We start from the raw sequence: 23,447 nt of genomic DNA, 5'->3' as shown, positions 1-23,447 counted from the left end.
GACACCAAACACATGATAACTGATTGAGTTCTTAGCTACGTGGTTTAAATAAATGATAATTTATATGATTGCTCTGAAATGTCCAACATCAATGACAGGATTTCAGCTTGGTGTGAAACTTTGTCATTTTTTTGAAAATCGTACCTGAAAGTAGAATATCATGTTGTTTATTGCTGCATCGGTTTTTATATAATGTCACCGCAAAACAAACTGCATGCATCAGCACCACATGTTCGCTGCATCGTTAACACCCCCCCCCCCCCCCCCCCGCTTTCTCCAGGTCTTCCTTCACCTTCATGTTGATTATTATAACTGGTTATTAATCGCTGCATTTTCTGTATCTGCTTTCTGAAGCCTGGAGCGAGTCGCAGCTGGGTGCATCCTGGACGGGTCAACTGGGACCATGCTGAACCAAAAACACACAAGGTGGCATCATCTTACATCTGATCCATCTCTTTATTTCAGACTGTTTTTTAAGAACGAAAGCAGATTTATATGAAAGGTGTCACCAAGAAAGCAGATCTTCATGAGGGGAACTCAGTGTAAAACATGAAACTCCAAACGAAGGGGGTGAGGCCCCGACGAGAAGAGAGCTGGCTACTCTGGGATATTTTTGGAGGAAAGGTCGACATGGATCGTCTCTATTTGGAGATGGAGGGGAAAACGGAAGAGGAGGGTCTGACAGGGGTTGAATCCTACGTCACAGTTTAGGTTGGGACCCCGATGCAGACACACAAACACTGACACACACACACAGCACTCCTGCAGACGGACAGAGGGACGAAGCAAAGAGGAAACTGTGAGAAAACAACAACAAAGAAGAGGAGAAACATTTAAAGAGAAAGAAAAAGAAGTGAAGAGGACGGGAACAGGAGAGCAGGTGGGAGAAAGAGGTAAAATACGTTTATTTCCCTTGAACCTGGTTGAGTTTGTGACCTAAAGAACGTCCAGTTAGTTGACATGAAGGGAAACACGGCGGATCTGGAGACACTGGAGAATTAATCCAGACATGAATATTCATCTGCTGGATGGAAACAATGTGAAGCAGCTGCACATCGCAGGTGGGATGTAACGGGACCACTGAGGGTCCCGGTTCCCTTTACAAACACTCCCTCACACATACATGCTGCTGGGTAAGATGCTATAAATACCCCGATGTGATAAGGAAAGACATTCCGCTGGAGGTGACTGCAGAAGAGGAGGAGCTGTGTGTGTGTGTGTGTGTGTGTGTGTGTGTGTTTGGTATAAACATTAGTGCACATAAGTCCTGATTCAACGCTCAGTTTTCTTTATATTTCTCATCCAAGACACTAAATCTTATTCTCATATGTTACACTCTCATATGTGGTCTTGATCAATGGTTGTGCATCTTTTTAAAGTTTTTCTTTTTTGTAATTTTCACTCAAATACTCATCAACCATTTTCAGAGAAATGGGATTTTTTTTTTTACTTGTGTATCATGAAAAACGTTCTTAATTCAATTTAAAATGGGATTTTTATGTGCTTTATTCCAAAAACCCATCATTTCTATCGTCAATAGATTCTTATCCTGGAGCACAAATCCATCCTTTTTCTTATGTGTGGATGTAACCACACAAACAAATATTCTCCAAATGAAAATGAGCTAAATATGGTAGCAAACTGTTATATTTCTAAAGCACAGAAGAAATATGACAGATGTATGTTCAATGTGAAAGCGAGAAACGAGCCTAAAAAGGCATGAATGTGGAACAGGGATTAAAAAGCAACAACAGAAATCCAATAAAACAGCTTAAAGTTACCACATAGGAGTTTTAGAAAGTGTAGAATAACACAAGTACGTATAAATGGTGAAACTTGATGATAAGTCACGCTGGGTTTAAAGCCAAGCTGAAAAAATGGTTTTAAAATGGTTTCAAAAGAAGCAGGAGGAGCATTTGCTGACAACTAAATGATGATTCATCTGCATTTTACATTTTAAATAAACTGAATAATTTGACTTAAATATAACAGCTTAAAGAATCTAACAGTATCTCATACATCTGTCCTTGTGAGATTCAACAGGGATTAGTTTTGTTTATTTATTATGTTTTCTTGTTGATTGTGGAAGAAAAATCCTTTATCTGTAAGGTTGTCACAAAGGAAGCCCAAAATTTAATGTTAAGATAGATTTTTATTCCAAACCTAAATCCTGCTTAAATCTAATAAAACATTAACTGAGCTCAAAATGTAAAAAATGTTTTAATTTAAAAGTCTCTTTCTGAGCTCATGAAGAAGTTAAAACACACTGAGGTGTGGCTAAATAACAAAGAGTAAACAGCAGAGTTGAACCAGACTATCCAGAACAGCTTCCTCCACCTCCCTCTCCTCATGCAGACATGGCATGTCCAGACCGGTGTGTCGCAACTTCATTGTGTGCCAGGAGCTTAGCAGAAGCCAAAAAACATAAAGTAATAATAAACAGCTGGTCGCACCAAAGTGAATGACTGGAACAATAATTCTTCTTTAGTGTGGACAAATTTTATGCATCTGGGGTTTTTTAAGCAATGTAAAAAAATATTAACATGACATAACAGACATGATGACATCTTTTAACAATACAATAATTATAAGAGTGGAACAATAATACAGTCAGCATAAAGGCCATCAGAGATAACAATCATCTGAGGATACAAATCATTCATTTCTGGACTCCAGCTCTGAGGACAGCGCCAGTCCAGATTTTAATCCCAGCCTCGGACTCTCTGCATGTCCTCCTTCTGTCTTTGACCACAAATCCTGGAACAATCCTTAAAAAAAGTAAAAGTAATTTGTGTTTTTGCTCACAAAACGAACAGATCAGTTGTCACAAAAGCGCAGGACCTCCAGAGTACAGAATTACTCTTTAATCTCATGTTTTCCCTCCTCCTAAAAGGCTGATTCATTATTGTGCTGTAACCTGAAGTACACTGATTCAGGAATTTTCCAGAAAATAAACAAGTAAATAAAAACAGTTGTAGGTATTAGTCTAAAGGAAATATCTGCAAACTTCAAAGTCCATCAGGATGATGTTTCAACCATCTGGATGCTAAAAGAAACTGAGCTCTATTTCTGCCCTGATGGATTTTACATTAATAGCTTTCAGAGTAATTTATGACACATATGATCCATTTTAGCTCAAGTTTAATGTCTTGACCTTCATAACTTGGTAAATAATGACGTCTTTGTCTTAACTTGGTGGAAAATCATGAGAATAATAGTAGTTGTTGAGGTGTCTGCTATGAATCTGGGTCAGCAGGAAAACATATTTAACCTGTTATTGATATGTTTGAAGAGCTGGTTGTTAATTTAAACTTCTAAAAGTATTTCAGCTCCTTTTTCTTTCCTGTTATCTGGAACTGCTGCAGTCATTTCATTTGTTTTACTGAGTAAAATCAGATCTTATTGCAGTATCTGAATACTTGTTTTGGAGGTTTGCCTGCCCAGCAGTAGCAAGAAAGATGAACATGTCACCTATGATGATGGTGATGATGATGATGATAAAGAGGATGAGGGTTGACGTCTGCTTTCCAGTATGGTGGCTGACAGTGCAGCTGTTCCCTGCTCCGACCTTGGTACAAGATATTTCTGACAGCTGATCAACAAGGAGAAAAGATTATTCTTATAACCCTGAATCAGCTTGTTACAAAGTTTGTGTGAAATGTTGTTTGAGCGCCTCCTCATAATCTGAAACTACTTGTGTCTGGATGTTTTTTCCTGGATGAAAAGAAAGAAAAGCACCTGAAAATCAGATGTTTTGGTCACAAAAATATGGATTCTTCTTTAGGCAATTAAAGTTAACAAAAAACAAAATGTTTCTTTCTAAACTGGACCAAAAACATGCAAATTAAACTCAAATCAAAAGCATCAAAAATGCTAACCTACACTAGGGTTGTTATTTAGCTATTTTCCTTTATTCTATTTATTTTTAGGCTAAAGCTTTTTAGTTATTTCTGAAAATAAACTGATTTAATGACTATATCCCATCATCAAAAGTTTTAATGTCACAGAAACAAGAAAAAGTGAGCAAATTAGCTTTAGCTTTGACAAACAGACAGTGCTGAGATAGCTGCATTTTCATAGCTTCAGGTTGATTGTTTTAACCAAATAAAACTTTTAAATGCAACATTTTTGAGACACATTTAGAAGAAAATCCCTAAACTTTGATCAAATGGTGCAGTTTGTTCCAAACTGTAATGATCAATAATATCATAGTGCTAACGCTTAGTGCTAATTAGCATGCTAGGTGAAGCTAGTCACTGTGGTGTGAGTGCTCGTCTTTAAATTTAAAAGATCTTTTTCAGCTGTTTTAGGTTTTGTGTGTAATGTTTAGGAACTGTGCTGTGCTGAACACAAGTAAATGTTACCAAAGAAATATTTTGAATTAATGTTAAAATTAGATCAAAATTGAGGGAGTTTTGATGGGACAAATGTTTGTTTATGTGCTGATTTCAAAACAAACACATAAATAAATTATTTACTATATAATCATTTATTGATTTTAAATGGCAGAGCACTCAGTGGAATATCATAAAATAAATAAATTCATCAGCGTCCATGTTATTGTATTAAACAAAACAAAACTGTATTTTATCAGCCCGGTCCTCCTACTATTCTAATAACATTTTCTAATGCTAGAATAACTCTGCACCACCTTAAACCTCCGACTGTGATCCTCACATTTCCAGAAACTCTGCTACAAAGAAGAAAATCCTAAAGTTGTCCTGCTGAGATTCTGCAGAGTCGTGGCTGCTGGATGTTGCTGTTTCAACTGTTTCAGGAGGGATTGCGACATCCCAGGAATACAGTCTGTAACTGTGAGCCTGTCCTCTTCATGTGACACCGACAACAGCTGCAGATCCGTCCTGCTGGATTCTGCCTCCCACCCCTACGCTCCCACCCCGCTCTGGCCATGTGTGGAGCCCACTGACCAGAGAGCCAATATGTGCTATTTAAAGAGGAATGGAAGAAGGGTGAATCATATATACATCTGTGTCCATGATGGTGCCCTGTTGTTGAGTTGGAGTTGTTGGCATATTCCTTTTACAAGGACAGGAGCGTGGAACTAAAGCTACGAGCAGGGTGATTGTGCAGAAGCTTCAGCTGTGGTCATTTTTTACTGGAACATGTTGAAGATATAGATTGATAGTCCTGGTTGGAAGATGTGGTACCAACACAGATTCACAGTTTCCATTCAAGTTTTATTCTATTTTCGTCCTACAAGCAGAGATGTAGAAAGTAGAAGTCCAAACCAGGTGAATGCAATCAGCTCAGCTCCACTGCAGGTAGACGAGCCTCTGAGTGAAAACATCTGTTCTAAATACATCTGCAGATCCAACAACTTCTACTTTATTTTTATTTTTACTTCTACTTCTACTTTATAAACCTCTGCCTACATGTGAGCAAAAAGAACAACAACATACTGAAAAAAAGGCTGAGGTTGGAGGGGCTGATGGTGTGCACAAACAACATCTTCAACTGCCATTTTTATTCACTCATTCACACAAACAGTGCCGTTCCCATCCCTGGATGAATGCATGAAGGGGTTGTGTCAGGAATGAAGTGTGCGAATACAGCTTCAGTACCGGATCGGTAGGTGGGAGCAGGCGATTCGCTGTGGCGACTTGACAAAGAGGCAAAGCTGAAAACAGAGGGTTGGGCCTCATCTCTCTGCTTCAGACACAAGTCAGTCAGAACAGAACTGGTGTAAAAAGGCCAGGTTGCTTCTATCGGTGCAGTTCTGTGCAGCTTGTACTGCAGAAACGTACTTTCAGCCACATGTTGGCTACAAACAGGACTAGAACCAAAGCGGGGAAGCTGCTGGATGTTGAATCCAAGCAGAGTTACGAGGTTTTGCATTCATTATGACACATTTCATTTGTATTCTTCCGGTTCTAGCAGGTAGAGTTCAGTTGCCACTTGTGTAAAACCTCCATGGGAAAATCGAATCGAAAAAAATGAAAATCAGGATTTTTTTTGCTTCACAATTTTAAAATCAATATTTTTTGTTTATTTTTTCAAATAATAAAAAATAATAATAAAAAATAAATAAGTATTTTTTTTGTCATTTTTATTGTTTTCATTGATCTTTTTACTTTTCTTCTTGGGCATTATAGCAGCAGAATGATGGTCTGGCTACCGGGTTGTTTTTTCCTCGTTGAAATCAAGAAAAATGACGTGGAAAAAAAAGTTTTACACATTTATTTTGTTTTTAATCTACAAAAATCAGCAATATCGATCGAAGAATTGTGAGAATCGCAATTTAAATCGAATTGGCACCCAAAAAATCGGAATCGAATTGGGACAAAAGCATTTTGCCATAACGTTTAATGATTTATTAATACACATGTCGGGTCTTGCTCATTATGTAAAATGTGCAAACCTTCAGTATAGTTTTTTTATAATGTAATATTTTAAGCACCATGTTGGTAAAAACGCAGCTAACAGTTAGACTGGCGAACATTCCCCTCAGTCATTTCTCCTGATGTATTTTCTGGAGGGACGAAGATGAGGTGAAGATGGCAGAGAGACTTTCTGACTGACGCAGAGCTCCAGCTGAGGTCGACTCTGAACTTGGTTTCGATAATTATCAACAAACTGCGAACCAGGAAGAAAGTCTGCTGTTTGTTGTCACATAGCTGAAACGCAACAAGCCCGGCGTCCGTATCAGAGAAGAAATGTAATCAACAGCAATACTGCTGGATCTTTTTCTTCTTTTTCCCAAAAGCCTGAAACAAACTTAACCCTTGCAGGTCATTACAGACTTTTTTGTCAGTTCAGTTCATTTTTCTTTCAACTTTTGGCCATAATTTAGTCGCGTCATCCACAAGGGAATGTTTTTATGCAAGAAAATGTTTTTAAACTCCAACCTCTGATTTTTCTTTAAGGAGAACTGGACATCTTGGCTCATCGTGGACAAAGAAGTCTTCCAAAAATAAACACAATAAAACAGATTTTTATTCTTTATATATTTGTTTTGGGTGGGGGCTGAAATTTTACTGTTGTGACATCATCATCCGTGACTTTTGTCAACACGAGGAAGGGTCACGACCTCTTCCTGTTTCAGCCTAAATAACTGAGGCGTGCTACGTACTTTATTTGCAGTGAAACACTCCGTGTTGCGTCTTCCTTCCACCCTGCACTCGTCCAGTTTGCAGTTTCCCAGGAAGATTCACCAGTTGCTCGCTGTGTGAGAGCAGAGCTGCTTGTAAAACACAAACTCCGGTTTCATTTCTGGATGAAGGACACTTGCAGCTGTCAGTCACCGCAACCAACACACACACACACACACACACACAGACAAAGTTTGTCCTTTCAGTATTTTTATGTTGCTTTACAGATAAACAGGGCAATGTTAACCTCTCATGGGTTTGGTGAGGCCTTCACTGACCACAATATAATACAAATAATACACACATGTCCAGGACAAAGGTTTAAGTTTCAAAGACACAACGTGGAGGACGAGGTGGACGTCTTTGATGGGGGAGGTGCAGATTTACTGATGTTGTTCAGTTGGAGAAAACTTTATAGATTCAGTGTGCAGGATGCAATGGCAAACTGCAAATTCCAACTAAAAGACCCCCCCCCAGACACACACACACAGACACACACAGACACACAAATAGGGTTTTTATTATGACCCAAAAAAGAAAAAAGTTGTAAAGATAAATGAATAAATCAGGCCTATAAAAGAGATCTACTTAACAAACTATAATCAAAGAACTTGTAACAGAAGTAACTCAAGCAACAAAATGAAACCAACAAATGTCACACAAGGGGAAACTTAAATAGTGGCTGATCAGCCCAAACAAAACCAGACAAAGGCGATGACACACAAAAACCTAACTAAATGAACCAAAGAAAACTCTAAATTCCCCCTCCCATCTCTGCCACTGGTCTGGTCCAGTTATCTGCTTCACCCCGTGTCCACCTGCTGGTTCACAGCCACGGGACTGGAACTACTGAAACTCATAGGAAAAAGAAAACAATCATACCATCACAACATATACTAAAATGTGCGCTTTTTCAGAATAGTTGTGATGCTACATGAAACTAATGTCTAACAAAAATATTGGTCTGTAAATTAAATCCTGGTTAAAAAAAAAAAATCGAAGTGTGTGTGATGCGTTTTGATATCACCTGTCTGGCTGGAGACACAGCCGTCACACTGAGGGACAAAAATGAAGAAATCTCTTGTATTTGACAGCGGTATGACTCATTTTGGGTTTAAATGTATTTACTAATACCTCAGCTCTAATCATGTATGATGGCACAAACCCAACGTTTAAAAATGTTTAACTACTTAAAATATCGAAAAATATTGTAATAATGTCAACAATCACACAAGGTGAAAATAATGATGCTGCGTTGTTGGATGTATTTTGGTTGATTATCAAACTGGGCCTTAATGGTGCAGTTCTCTGTGAACAAACGGGGATTTCATTCAAAGCTGCAGCAGATAAGTCTTTGTTTTCACTCTGCTTCCAGGTGCTGTGTGCTGTGTTCCAGTGAAACCACCACCTAAAACAGAAACCTGACAAACTGATCTCAGGCTCAGCCAGGGGAAAACCAAACGACCTGATCTGCTGTGAGTTCCTCTGTGTTTGTTCTGGGAGATAACTGGTGCAGCGCAGCATTTCTCTAAGTCAAACTGGTCATCCACAGTCAGCAAATGGCCCCTAAGAAGAAGGCCCCTCGTCAGAAGAAGACCGCCACGGACACCATCACTCAGGTTGCCATGGAGACCACCTCTGCCCATTTGAAGGTGGAGAGCCGCAGCGACGGCGTGGTGGTGGTGGAGAGCGGGGTGCAGAAGATCGAGCACATCGCTCAGCTGGACATGGCCCGGCTGAACAGCCTCAACCTGCCGCTGCCGCCGCCCGCCATCAAGCCCGGGGAGCGGGGCCTCGGGCTGGGCAGCGAGCTCACGCGGCCTCTCCATGGCAACGCCCTGCTGGAGGAGCTCAGCAAGATGCGGCAGGAGAAGTCAGTTCATGTGATGTCCATCTGCACAACGCAGCTCCATGTTTACCTATTCTATTCTATTCTATTCTATTCTATTCTATTCTATTCTATTCTATTCTATTCTATTCTACTCTACTCTACTCTGTTCTGTTCTATTCTATTCTATTCTATTCTATTCTACTCTACTCTGTTCTGTTCTATTCTATTCTATTCTATTCTATTCTACTCTACTCTATTCTATTCTATTCTATTCTGTTCCATTCTATTCTATTCTATTCTACTCTACTCTACTCTATTCTATTCTATTCTATTCTGTTCCATTCTATTCTATTCTACTCTACTCTACTCTACTCTATTCTATTCTATTCCACTCTATTCTATTCTATTCTATTCTATTCTATTCTATTCTATTCTATTCTATTCTACTCTACTCTGTTCTGTTCTGTTCTATTCTATTCTATTCTATTCTATTCTATTCTACTCTACTCTACTCTATTCTATTCTGTTCCATTCTATTCTATTCTACTCTACTCTATTCTATTCTATTCCACTCTATTCTATTCTACTCTATTCTATTCTATTATACTCTACTCCACTCTACTCTATTCTATTCTACTCTACAGTCATTAAGCAGACACATCAGATGATCCAGTAAACAAATGATCATAGTTTACAGTAAACACACATATGAAGGATATAATTGTTTGTACAGTTCAGTAATAATAAAACGCAGATAATCCAAAACATTTTGATTTATTGCTAATTTATACCATCTACCTACATAATGACATAATAATGTTTTTATTAATGCAGTTCTAAACTTTCACTCTTGATAATCAGAATATATGAAGTGATAAATAAAAGGTTAAAAATAAAGAAAAGCACCACCGTACACACTTGTAGAAGTAAAATAAATGAGAGCATTTTTTAATCATTTGTGCATCAGAGGGTTCAAATAACCAATGGTTAATAAATCACTGAAATAATTCAGATTTTATAGAGCTCTGATAAAATAAGTACATTAATACTTTTATTATTACTACTTTTACAAGTTCATAGAATATATATATATATATATATATATATATATATATATATATATATATATATATATATATATATATATATATATATATATATATATGGTTATATAAATATATATTTATATATATTAATTACAGTTATAACACAAAAAATCCAGCTGTTGTGTTGCAACTCTTTTATTTTCTTTTTAAATGTTTATTTTATTTAATTTTTTTTAACCTAAAATAAGAAAAACTGTGAGAAAAGTCATATTTTTATTCTGAGGTTTTTATTATGAAATCTTCTGCTTCCTGGTCTCCATGCACTCTCAAAAATAGAGGTACAAGATAAGGACATTTCTGTACCTATAGGTACATTTTAAAGAAATGTTCTCTCAAAAGTACAATACTGGTCTTTAAGAGACCAGAAACACACCTTCAGAGTACGAAAAAGGGTTCAAAGTGACATAAAGTACAAATTTGTACCATTTTGACCATAAGGGAACCTGCAGCATTGAAAAATGTCATGTTAATGGCTGTAATGTTACAAACTAGAGCAGAGTTGAGTGATGACAGTAGTACTACTTAACAGTCATTTACTACACCAGACAATGAAGGTCAGATGCTGCAAACTAAGTGTATGTCTGGTCAGTATTTTGAGTTTTTGAAGATGATTTCTAGATTAAAGATAAGATAATATTGCTAAGTGGAATGGACCAAGCCTGATCCTGTGAAAACATAAAAAAACATGACTTGATAAGGTGTGGTTGAACTTGATAAGGTACAAAAATAGACCAGAACTGAAGGGTACAGAAATGTCTCTCAGAAGAGTACACCCCCAGCGACAAGCATTTGTACCTTTTTAGGTACAAGCTGGTACCTCTATTTTTGAGTGTGTGAGGAGGCAGGAGACGAGCATCAGATCAAGGCTTTAAGCTAAATTTCTTCATAAAGTGACGCTAAATTCTCAGAAACTGTGGATTAAACATGAAACATTTGGCTTTATATTCTGGTACGATACAGCAGAATCTGAATAAATAACGTTATAACACAAAACAGATAATAAACCTTAGAAATAAAGCCTGATAAAGGTGATAAAAGGCTCTTTATAACGGTGTGTGTTTGTGTTCTGATCAGATTCCTGACCGATCTGGAGCTGGCCTGCAAGACGAAGGCCTTCGACGTGCACAAACTGGTCATTTCCTCCATCAGTCAGTATTTCAGAGAGATTCTGGCCAAAGATCCGGGAATGAAGCGGCTGGAGCTGCCCTCCCTCTCCCCGCTGGGTAGGTCCATGCAGAAAGGACTAAAAGATGGATTTCCTCTTTGTTTAGATTAACTTGCAGCTAAACTTGGAGGAAATCATTTTCATTTCAGATGGTTGTTTCTGGTGTATATCTGAGGCCATTTCAGCCTTCATCAGTAGTTCTGATGCTAAAAAAAATTACATTACAGGCACAAAAAACACACATTTGGGTCATTTCTGAAAATGATCAGCCTGACCTTTGAGGAACTGAGCAGAAATAAAGGTTTAACTTGTAAAAACTCAACATGACGTTCAGTTTGAGAATAAATTTATAGTAAAAACTTTAAACACAATCTGACTTTTATCTTCTGGACACCAGAAAGCAGAAGTGACGCTGCAAACATTTGGACATATCACATGGTGAGAAGTGAAAAGAGACCTCATATAAAAATAATTTAAACATTGAGCATTTTTTCGTGGTTTTTACGGATTAAAGGCCGGTTTTATGTCATTTCTCTTCCTGCAGTTTGTGAATATTTTACTTATTTTATGTTCTGTAAAAATAAAACAAACATTTGGTTTTATAATAAATCTCAACAGTTGGGTTTCAGGACTTTATATGGAGACATTTAGTTTAGCAGATCCTTTAGGTTTTACATTCATCTCCCGCAGGTTTAGTTTTAAATCCCATTTTACCCATCATGTTTTTCATCTGATGCATTTTCCTTTATTCTCCTTTTGTTTTTGTGTCTTTTCTTGTTTTTACCTTCAGAGTCTGGAACTCTGTGTTAACAGTGTGCTATAAATAACTTTATTATTATGTCATCATTATTATGACATTTACAGACTAAAACATTGATTAACTAAAAATAAAATAGCTTGTTTTTGTTGTTTTCTTTGAAAAATGAAAACACTGATTAACACAGCACAAACTATTAAAATAAGCAAGTATGGGAATTTTAAGCAGTAATTGTTTTTAAGAAATAAACTAAAATAAAACAAACTAAAATTAAATTAAATAACTTGGCTTCAGTGAAAAAGTTTACAAACAGAAGCAGATTAAAAATGAGTTATTAGAGAAGAAAAAACGTTGTGATCAACAGCTGGTGGATCATTTTTCTGAAACAAACTCAACCCTTGCAGGTCATTCCAGACTTTTGTCAGTTCAGGTCTTTTCTTTCCACTTTTGGCCGTAATTCAGTCGTGTCGTCCAGATGGGATTTTTTTTTTTTCAAGAAAATATTTTTATTGAAAAACTATAAACTCCAACCTCCGATTGTTCTTTAGGAGAACTGGACATCTTGCCTCATAGAGGAAAAAGAAATATTTTTTTTATCAAAGAAAAACAAAACAGATTTTATTCCTTTTTTTTGGTGGCGGCTCAAAGCTTGAAGTCAACTTGTATATGTGTATGTATATATATATATATATATATATATATATATATATATATATATATATATATATATATATATATATATATATATATATAAAATATAATATGACATTCTTATTTTTATAAATAATTTCATATAATAAAACGCATAAAAAGCATGTTTGGTCTCTGAAGATCAGTGTGAACTAAAGGCTTAATCTGCCATGTTTTTAGATGTTATGTTTAGTGAAATGTTGACGTCTTCCTGCGCAGGTCTGGCCAACGTCATCACCTTCGCCTACCTGGGACGTGTCCACATGTCCCTCTACACCATCGGCTGCACCGTCTCTGCCGCCGCCACCCTGCAGATCCCTCAGCTCCTGAAGATGTGCATGGACTTCCTGCTGGCCGAGCTCAACGTGCAGACCTGCGTCTACATCTGGAACATCGCCACCGCCTACAGCCTGCTGCCCGTGTGCGACGCCGCCCGCCGCTTTGTCCTGGACAACTTTGTGCAGTTTGCAGAGACGCCACTCTTCACGCAGCTGACCCTGGAACAGATGTGCGCCTTCCTGCAGGACGACTCCCTGCTGCTGCCTTCAGAGGTCACAGCTTTCCAGGTCAGAGGTCAAACACCCGTCAGAGGCTGAAACTAAAGTCCAGTAGAAACCACAGCAGCTGATATTCAAATCAAACTTTATTTATAAAGCACTTTTCCTACAATAACATGCAACACAAAGTGTTTTACATGACATAAAAACACAACAAAGAAAATTCATCAGCCCCTCCCTTCTCACACACTCAAACACACACACACTCGCACACACACCCAACCAACATCAGTTTCCAACACTTGACCTAAATATCACGCATACACCTACGTCGCTGCGCACAGATGAGCCCAGTAACGCAACACCATCGCAGGAGCCGTCTGCACCAGGAGTCCACCAGACCACAGTACCAGGACCGCCATCACGGTCACTGGTCAAAGACCAGAGACATGGAAGGCCCCCCCCCCCGTAGCCAGGGCCAGTATAACACCCAGCGCAGAGGGTTCCCTCTGAGGAACACCGGAAATCATGCTAAAAATAATGAATTACATTAAAAAATAAATGTAAAAATAAACAAATAAATATTTCAAGTGAAAAATAATATAATAAAGATGATAAAAGCAGTAAAAAAAAAAAAAAAAAAAAGGAAAAGAAGTCCTACAAAAGAATTGGATAAAATTAGATAAATGTAACATCCACATTACCATAATACAGACTGAGATAAAGCCAAGTTAAAAAGATTAGTTGTCTCAGAGATGGGGGGCATAATACTGAAAACATACCTCCCCATGGGTACGGGTCCTGAATGTAGGAACGACTAGAAGACCAGCGCCAGAGGACCTCGGGGTCCGCGAGGGCTCAGAAAGTAAAAGTAGATCAGAAAGATAGGAAGGCCCAAAACTGTTCGGACGTTTATAAACTAGTGAAAGAAGCTTCAAATGGATCCTGAAACACACGGGAAGCCAACGCAGTGACCTGAAAACAGGTGTCAGGTCTTTGTCAGGACACGTGCAGCAGAATACCGACCAGCAAACGTCAGATCCAAGATGTTTAATCCTCACTGAGAAGAAGTGGCAGGCACTCTGCGGGGGGGGGGGGGGGGGGCTCTCAGTTGGACTTCTGTCTATTTTCAACCAAACCTAAAAACAGACCTTAGACCAGCTGTTCACACCCCAACACAGACCACAAACCCCACCAGACACCTGCAGGTGGACTGCTAGCTGGAACACACACAGGAAGCACGTCTGCTTGTTCATACACAACTTTATGTCTGAAACAGGCGAGCAGCAGAGGAGGAAAGAAGAGGTTTGGTGTTTGGAATCGGAGCCAAACGTTGGTCTGAGAGTCGGACAGCAGCTGATTTTCCACACAAACATCTGAAGCTTCTCTTCAGGCGGTCGCCTTGTGTGTCTCTGCTTTCATTTGCTCAAACTGGAGCAGAAACTATGATCATGACTGATAAATAAACAACACAATATGTGCAGCAGAGACACAAACACATAAACAAACGTCACACTGAGGAGTTCTGACCAAAAGAACGGAACAGAAAAAACAAACGGCTGGAATGAGCTCCCCCTGCCGGGTGGTTGGGCTCGGGGATCTGGTTAGGAGGCTCCCTGGGGGCCTCCCTCCACTGGGAGAAACCCCAGGGGGACCCAGGACACACCGGAGGGATCACATTTCTCACCGGGTCTGGAGATCCCCGCAGATGAGCTGGAAAAAGTGGCGGGGAGGAAGGATGTCTGGGTTTTCCTGCGTAGGCGGCCGCCACTGAGGGTCCCTGCACAACCCCCCATATCGCACATTATAAACAGGCTGAAGGAAACGTGCACACAGTGTCAGACCAGCTGTTCCACCGCTCCAACACCGCATCGCAGAGTGAGAGACAGAAGTTTCTCTCACTCAAATCTATCTTTTACTTACCTTACTTACTGTGTTAAATTCAGTTCACGACGTTGACTCATTGAGTCAATGTTGATGGAGCAGGGACACATGGAAAACCTGAGGACTGAGGCTGGACACCCGGCTCTATGTTGTTGTTTGTAAACATCATTTTTGTTGCTTTTCTACTTGTTTTGTGTCGTTTCTGCATCGTAATTTACTCGTTTTTAATCAGATTCAGAGGAAAGACTGAAAGCTCTGATGGGCTACACCACTAAAGCTGGGGGGGGGGGGCAGAGTGAACAGAATGAGATGTTTGTCTGAATGACAGGAGTGCTCTCCTCCCGCAGCTCGCCATGAAGTGGCTCGACTTCGACGCCTCGCGCCAGGATCATGCTGCAGAGCTCCTGTCCCACGTTCGCTTTGAGACCATCCCAGCCAGCGAGCTGGTGAGCCAGATCCAGCCGGTTCCCCGCATGATGCTGGACCCCCAGTGTCACCGCATGCTGGTGGACGCCATGAACTACCACCTGCTGCCCTACCAGCAGAACAGCCTGCAGTCCAGACGCACACAGGTCCGAGGAGCCCAGCAGACGCTGCTCACCGTGGGGGGACGCCCGTCTCTCACCGAGAGAGCTCTCAGCCGGGAGGTCGGTTCTCACCAGACAAAACTCTGCACGATTCACTGAATACATGCATCACTGTCCTCACATGGCAGAACTGGGATGTTCTGAGGAAACTAAAAGCAAATTCAGATTCATAATAAAATTTCAGACGATAAAAATTCCCCTTTATCTGATTTCTAACTTTGAAACTAGAAAAATTAGATAATGTGCAGATATGGTCTAAAAATCCTGAGAAAGAGTCAGTCCATGACTTCATGCTGAATTTAAATAGATATTAATACTTTGATCAGCATCTTGAGGGGATTTATTGATCGAGATCAGGGGAAAAAAATGAGCAAAGATATTAATCATATCCCTACATGCTTAATGGGAGTTAAACCCCCCGTCCAGGTGCTGTGGAGGGACCCTCGGGATGGAGGAGCCGCCTGGCGTCACCTCACCCAGCTGCCGGCAAAGAGCTTCAACCAGTGTGTGGCTGTGATGGACGGATTCCTGTACGTGGCCGGAGGAGAGGATCAGAATGATGCACGAAACCAGGCCAAACATGCCGTCAGCACCCTCAGCAGGTAAGCACCTGAAACGCTGCAAAGGTGTTGGGACGCTGTGAGGAGTGTCATAAAAAACAGAATGCGATGATTTAGAAGTCTCATCAAGCCAGATTTTATTCCCAGTAGAAGATAAACAACAAAGCAGACATATGATCATTTCATGGAAAATATGAGCTGATTGTGAATCTGATGCAGCAACACGTCTGTTAAAAGCTGGAACGGACCGACAAAAGGCTGGAAAAGTCACGCCTGGAGGAGACTTTAACAACTAATCAGGTTAACTGGCAACCGGCCAGTAACATAACTGCACTCTCAAAAATAGAGGTACAAGATAAGGACATTTCTGTACCTATAGGTACATTTTAAAGAAATGTTCTCTCAAAAGTACAATACTGGTCTTTAAGAGACCAGAAACACACCTTCAGAGTACGAAAAAGGGTTCAAAGTGACATAAAGTACAAATTTGTACCATTTTGACCATAAGGGTACCTGCAGCATTGAAAAATGTGATGTTAATGGCTGTAATGTTACAAACTAGAGCAGAGTTGAGTGATGACAGTAGTACTACTTAACAGTCATTTACTACACCAGACAATGAAGGTCAGATGCTGCAAACTAAGTGTATGTCTGGTCAGTAGTTTGAGTTTTTGAAGATGATTTCTAGATTAAAGATAAGATAATATTGCTAAATTGCATGGACCAGGCCTGATCCTGTGAAAACATAAAAAAACATAACTTGATAAGGTGAGGTTGAACTTGATAAGGTACAAAAATAGACCAGAACTGAAGGGTACAGAAATGTCTCTCAGAAGAGTACACCCCCAGCGACAAGCATTTGTACCTTTTTAGGTACAAGCTGGTACCTCTATTTTTGAGTGTGTGGGTATAAAAGGAACATTTCAGAGAGGAAGAGTCTCTCAGATGGAAAGATGGACAGAGCTTCACCAGTCTGAGACAAACTGGGTCTTAACATTGTGGAGCAATTTAATAAAATGTTTGTACATTATGTAAGACCCCACCGACAGCGTAGATTCTACACTGTAGAATATCATGAGAGTCAGAGAATCAGGAGAAATCTCTGTAGGCTGGGACAAGGTGGGTTGGATGCTGGAGACGGTCTGCATTAACAGCAGACACGATTCCCCACTGGAAACCAGGGAATGGACTCAGGAAGATTAAAGCCTGCATCTCTGATGGGATGGGGTTGCATTAGTGCCGATGGCGTGGGCAGCTTCCACATCTGGGAAGCTCCATCAATGCTGAAACATCTGCTCCCATCCAGACAACGTCTCTTTCAGGGAAGACCTTGGAGATTTCACCATGCTGGACCACATCCTGATGGTGGAACAGGAGAACTGGTCTGCTGCAGTCCAGACCTTCCACCAGTACAAAACATCTGGAGCATCATGGAGGCAGCTGGAATCCTGCATCAGACCAGAACGGGAAAACTGGTCTCCTCATTTCCCAGATGTTAAGACAGATGTTAGCAGAAGAGATGCTAACAATCTGCCTGCTCCCCGGAGTCTTTGTGTCATGGTGGATGACCAGTTGACCTTTAATATCCATGTTGCCTCGGTTGCCTGTACCTGCCGATATGCTCTCTACAACATCAAGAGAATCAGATGGACCTGACAGAACACACGACTCAGCTTTTGTTTCAGGCTCTGGTCATCTCACGCATCGATTACTGCCATTCCCTACTGGCAGGTTGGCCTGCGTGCTCTGTTAAACCCAAGCGGCAACCTCCGGCGGTAAAAAGTGAAGCCTATGCGGAAGTGCATAAAACTGCAGTTCCCCCTTCATCCACTAGAGGCTGTAAAACAGAGCAAATCCCCATAGACTCCCATGTTAAAAAGTCCAACTTCATGGACGAAAAAAACATGTTTACAGCCTGGTTCAAAAATCCATTTTCGGTTTATAGGTCAGGTTTACCTTCATGACAACTGTGGGGGGAGTGAATTTTTTTCTAATTCACCTGTTTAAAAGTAATTCAATCTCGAAGTTTGGCATATTTAGGGGCGTGTCATTTTGATTGACAGGTACAGACATCCGGCTTCAAGTCAGAAGAACGTAGAACAACTGCAGTTTTTAGCCGGTTAACAACGTGACTTAGCTTTAGCCCGCTTACCTCCGTTAGCTGGTTAGCTCCCGTTATCTTGGGGTTAGCTTGATTAGCTTTTAGTTACAGAAAGCTTGGAGTTCGCTCAATGTCAATCATCCACCATGACACTCACAGCCCCCCTCTCAGCTCCACCTCTTTGCCCATATTTGTATTTTCCGGGCGAGACGACATGCATGACACTGTCAAGATGGCGATGGTAGGAACCGCCCACCGAGCTTCAATTTAGCTCTTCAGAAACCTACGGGTGACGTCACGGAGACTCCGTCCATCTCTTTATATACAGTCTTTGGTTAAACCTCTGCAGATGATCCAGAACGCTGCAGCGCTTCTGGTTTTCAACCAACCCAAACGACCTGATGTCATTCCGCTGCTAATCGCTCTTCACTGGCTTCTGGTCGCAGCACGCATCAAATTTAAAGCTTTGCTTCTGGCTTAAAAAAACAATAACTGAAACGGCTCCCGTCTACCTTCACTCCCTAATCCAGACCTACACTCCCTCTCGATAGCTACATTCCACCAGTGAAAGACGCTTCGTGTTACCACCAATACGTGAAACTAAATCACTAGCCAGACTCTTTTCCTCTGTTGTGCCACGATGGTGGAATGATCTCCCAAACTCTGTCCGCTCTGCAGAGTCCCTGTCTACTTTTAAGAGCAAGCTGAAGACTCAGCTCTTCAAGGAGAACTTCCACACTTAGTTTAGCTATATTTGTTGGAAAGTTGGAGAACTTAGCTGAGTTCTTTGCAACAAACTTCATGGTATTAATTCTTTGTACTCTAAAATCAGTGATATTATGGGGTGGGAAGGGGAGTAAACAAAACAACAACAACATAAAGCCTGTAGCACTTCATGTACGGACCTGCGTCCAACTGGACAGTCCACCAGCACCTTCCTACCATGTCCTCTACTGTTTGATTTCATGCTTGTGTTGTTCTCACTCAAATGTAATTCGCTTTGGATAAAAGCGTCTGCTAAATGACTGTAGAATAGAATAGAATAGAATAGAATAGAATAGAATAGAATAGAATAGAATAGAATAGAATCATGCTAAGGCTGCATCAAATTCATAAAAAGCTTACATGAAATGAAAACTTCAAAAGTCTAAAAGTTGCATTTACACGCGCCCTCACGTGGACTGCCTGAGTTCCTGACCCCTCCCCCCTCTCCACCAGGTACGACCCCCGCTTCAACACCTGGCTCCACCTGGCCAGCATGCGCCAGCGCCGCACCCACTTCTCTCTGGCTGCCAGCGGCGGCCGCCTGTTCGCCATCGGCGGCCGCAACGTGGAGGGTCTGCTGGCGACCACCGAGAGCTACCTGCCCTCCTCCAACACCTGGCAGATGCGCGCGCCCATGGAGGTGCCCCGCTGCTGCCACGCCAGCGCCACCATGCCCTCCGGAGACATCCTGGTGACCGGAGGCTACATCAGCTGCGCCTACTCCCGCTCCGTGGCGTGCTACTCCGTGGAGACCGACACCTGGACCGAGAAAGCCCCCATGGAGACGCCCCGCGGCTGGCACTGCTCCGCCACGCTCGGAGGGAAGGTGTACGTGGTGGGTGGAAGCCAGCTGGGGCCCGGCGGAGAGCGCGTGGATGTGCTGTCCGTGGAGGTGTTCTCCCCGGACACCGGAGCGTGGAGCCGCGCGGCCCCGCTCCCGCTGGGTGTGAGCACCGCCGGCCTCTCCCCGCTGGCCGACTCCCTCTTCCTGCTGGGCGGCTGGAACGAGGCGGAGAAGCGCTACAAGGCGGCGGTGCAAAGGTACGACCCGGCCACCGACAGCTGGTCCCGAGGCGGGGACCTGCCGGAGCCCACGGTGGGGGTCTCCTGCTGCGCCCTGACCCTGCCCCCGCGCCACCCGCCGCGCCGGCACCAGCACCGCAACACCCATGTCCACGAGGACCCGCACCAGGCGGCCAAGAACCGCAGCAGGGAGAGCAGCAGCTCATAGAGGCACCACATCTGGATCATGTCTGTTTCATCTGCAGCGCGCGCACAACACATAACAATAACACAAAAAAATGTTTGTTTCCAATGAGCGAGCCTAAACAGGAGGCAAGAAAACCAAAATAACAACCAAACAAATAAAATCTACTTATGAGGACAATAAATCAGGAAAAAGGAAAGTTTTTAAGATGAAACTATAAACACACACACTTCAACATAATTATTTGACAGATTTACAGTTCTGAAGAAGCATAAATCTTCCAGTCTGATGTTTTCTCAACCTGATTTTAAATCAGACCCACAAAAAATCTCATTTATCTGCAGGTTTGCAGCCATCTGCCTCTCCACCCCAACCAGTCAAGGCAGATGGCTGCCCTCCCTGAGCCGGGTTCTGCCGGAGGTTTTCTTCCTGTTAAAAGGGAGTTTTTTCCTTCCCACTGTCGCCGCGTGCAGCTCAGGATGGAGGATTGGATCCAAGTCATGACTCGATGCAATCAGTTGGTTTCTATTACAGGATATGTATGAATTGGCCTGAAATGATGTGTATGTAGAGTGTCCTGAGACAACATTGTTGTGAAGTGGCGCTGTACAAATAAAGCTGAATTGAATTGAATTGAATTTGCAGAAAGAAAAGGAGCCTGCGTGGTCCTAAAGGGGGTTTACAGTGATTATTAACAAGGTAAAGATAGATGAAGAGGAGCCAAGAAGGTGGAGGCTGAGGAAGAGGAGGCGATGGTGGTGATGATGATGAAGGATGGAAGGGCAGGAACAGGTGATCTATGATGGAGGTGGTTTTGTGAGAACAAACATCACTGTGAATCCGCTGACAGTTTGTGTACAAAGATGTATCTAAGCTGAGTGTGTGAGACAGATGAGCCAGTTTCTCAGAAAAACGGCAAAAATGTGGATTTCTCATCATCAGGAATGAAATATTCATCGTAAATATGTCAAAGCGGATAGCAAAGGAACAAAACTGATGGTGCATTTATGTGAAAATGTTACAAAAATATATATAAAATAAAAAACATATATATAGAAATGTTAGTGGTTAGCAATAAAAAATTTATAAGAGGAATAAATAAAATGAGTAAAAATAAATGTTAAAGTGCCCTGACTTCAAATGCTTAAGATTCACATGAAACGGAGATAAAAAAAAAATTATTCAGGAAAAATTTGAAAAAAAGGGAAGAAATAAAGACGAGTTGTTGCTCACCTGCTCATGATTTTTACGGGAACTAGAATTGGCGGACGCTGTGGGACTCCAGCAGGTGACAAACATCTAATCGGTCACGTGGTTTATGTCGTGATCAATCTCTGTATTTATCTTAGTGATTTCTGTGGAATTTCACTGAATAAATAAAGACAATCTGACCCAAACGTGTGTGTGTGTGACAACATGTGCAGATGTAAGATGCTTAAAAAAATTGAAAAAATCTTTCACTGAAAAAAGCTGGAGGTGATGAAGAAGCTCCTTTAGCTCATGAGCAGGAAGAAGATCCTCAACATGGACCTCAATCAGCTGCTGGTGATCAAAGTCATCTATCAGTTGTCATCAATAAATGTGCAAGACCAGAACAGGGCTGTTGGAAGATCGTGGTCTGCAGAGAGGACGCTTGGTGAAGAGAATATGAATCTTTTTGTTATGAGAACTTTGTACCAACAGTGAAGCACGGCAGTGTAAGTGTGATGGTTTGGGGTTGCTTAGCAACAGATCTGGACACTGAATTCCTCGTCATATCACCTATCTCTCCCATAGGCTGTACATAAAAGATGGGTGGAGCCTCAGTGACGTCACCCGTAGGTTCTGGAGCTGAGAGGGGGACTGTGAGCGTCATGGTGGATGATTGACATCCAGCGAACTCCGAGCTTTCTGTAGCTAAGAGCTAACCGAGCTAACCCGGAGATAACTGGAGCTAACCAGCTAACGGAGGTAAGCGGGCTAAAACTAAGTCACGTTGTTGACCATTTAAAAACCGCGGTTGTTCTATGTTCTTTTGTCTTGAAGTAGAAGACCGGGTACCTGTCAATCAAAAGGACACACCCCTAAATATGCCAACTTTTGAGATTACCTTTAAACGGGTGAGTTAGAAGAAAATTCCCTCCCCCCACAATTTTCATGAAGGTAAACCTGACCTATTAAACCCAAAATGGATTTTTGAACCAGGCTGGAAAGATGTTTATTTCTGCTGTAAACATGTTTATTTCTACTGTAAACATGTTTATTTCTACTGCAAAGTTGGTCTTTTTAACATGGGAGTCTATGGGGATTCCCTCTGTTTTGCAGCCCCTAGTGGATGAAGGGGGACCTGCAGTTTTATGCACATCCGCATAGGCTTCACTTTTAACCACCGGAGGTTGCCGCTTGGTCTCTCAGCTGCAGGTTTTATATGTTTGCATTGTCACATCTGATTCATTCGTTATTGTGCAGAACTTGACAAGAGATCAGATCCATTTAACTGGAATCAGGTGTGTTGGAGCAGCAAAACCTCTGAAACTTACAGTTAGAGAGCCCTGGTTTTAGGAAAATGTCAGGAGAATTCAGAAATCCCAGTCAACCTACCATGCATTTTGATTGTGAAGGTATGGTGGAGCAACCGGATCCAGACTTCTTGGGCTGGGGTCCTGCAGGTTTTAGATGCTTCCCTGTTACAACTTAACTGAAGGTAGTTTTTTTCTGTTTTTCCCCCTCATTTTCTGGCCAGTCCTGGTACCTGACAGTTATCAGAGGAACTTAACTCTGTCCAAGAAATCATTAAGGTGTGTTTTTATTTGGAGGCTCCAAACTCAGCATAAAGCAGTTTAAAGTGGTTACAGGTAGCCTGTCACAAAGACGCATCATTTCTTCAGTTTCATCTCTGAAAACGGCGAAGGTGAGTTTAACAAACATTAAACGGGATTTTAGCAGCAACAAGGTGATTATTCCCCATTAGCTGGGAACTTGTTCTGTCTCAGCATGAACACAGAAACCAGAAACTGGACTGGAGGACAGTAGAAGAAGAATCAGGAACAAAGAGCTACGGCAACTGAACAGAGTCAAAACTCCTGCACAGCTCTGTACCAACGGCATATGAAGGCACAAAATGCTGAAATTACAAACATTTCCTTAGTACAGAATCTTCTGTCCTCCAGCGTTGCTTCACATGGTCAAACATTTTATCTCCTTCTCAG

At 41.4% G+C, this 23,447-nt stretch overlaps 1 protein-coding gene across 2 annotated transcripts; it reads left to right on the top strand.

Annotated features, from left to right (window-relative positions):
• Positions 1 to 722: 722 nt before the first annotated feature.
• On the top strand, positions 723 to 21,650 carry klhl43 (kelch-like family member 43). 2 transcript variants are annotated; one of them, XM_079258840.1, is made up of 8 exons: positions 723 to 880; positions 8,485 to 8,584; positions 8,662 to 8,982; positions 11,121 to 11,269; positions 12,878 to 13,224; positions 15,387 to 15,686; positions 16,053 to 16,228; positions 19,506 to 21,650. In XM_079258840.1, the coding sequence occupies exons 3-8, from the start codon at positions 8,669 to 8,671 to the stop codon at positions 20,281 to 20,283; spliced, it is 2,064 nt and encodes a 687-aa protein (XP_079114966.1). In that variant the 5' UTR covers positions 723 to 880; positions 8,485 to 8,584; positions 8,662 to 8,668; the 3' UTR covers positions 20,284 to 21,650. The 2 variants fall into 2 exon arrangements, with proteins under 2 accessions (XP_079114966.1, XP_079114965.1); XM_079258839.1 differs by having other exon boundaries at positions 733 to 893.
• The last annotated feature ends 1,797 nt before the right edge of the window (positions 21,651 to 23,447 follow it).

This window comes from Telmatherina bonti (assembly GCF_933228915.1).
Source record: "Telmatherina bonti genome assembly, chromosome: 19".
Classification (NCBI taxonomy): domain Eukaryota; kingdom Metazoa; phylum Chordata; class Actinopteri; order Atheriniformes; family Telmatherinidae; genus Telmatherina; species Telmatherina bonti.
The sequence above is the reverse complement of the archived record's forward strand: the minus strand, read 5'-3'. Positions and strand labels throughout refer to the sequence as shown.

Bases quoted from the DNA above. Each gene is read 5' to 3' on its own strand.
- klhl43 (XM_079258840.1), top strand. From the start codon at position 8,669: ATGGCCCCTAAGAAGAAGGCCCCTCGTCAGAAGAAGACCGCCACGGAC. The intron at 8,983-11,120 runs GTCAGTTCATGT...TGTTCTGATCAG, and splicing joins AGCAAGATGCGGCAGGAGAA to ATTCCTGACCGATCTGGAGC. The intron at 11,270-12,877 runs GTAGGTCCATGC...CTTCCTGCGCAG, and splicing joins GCCCTCCCTCTCCCCGCTGG to GTCTGGCCAACGTCATCACC.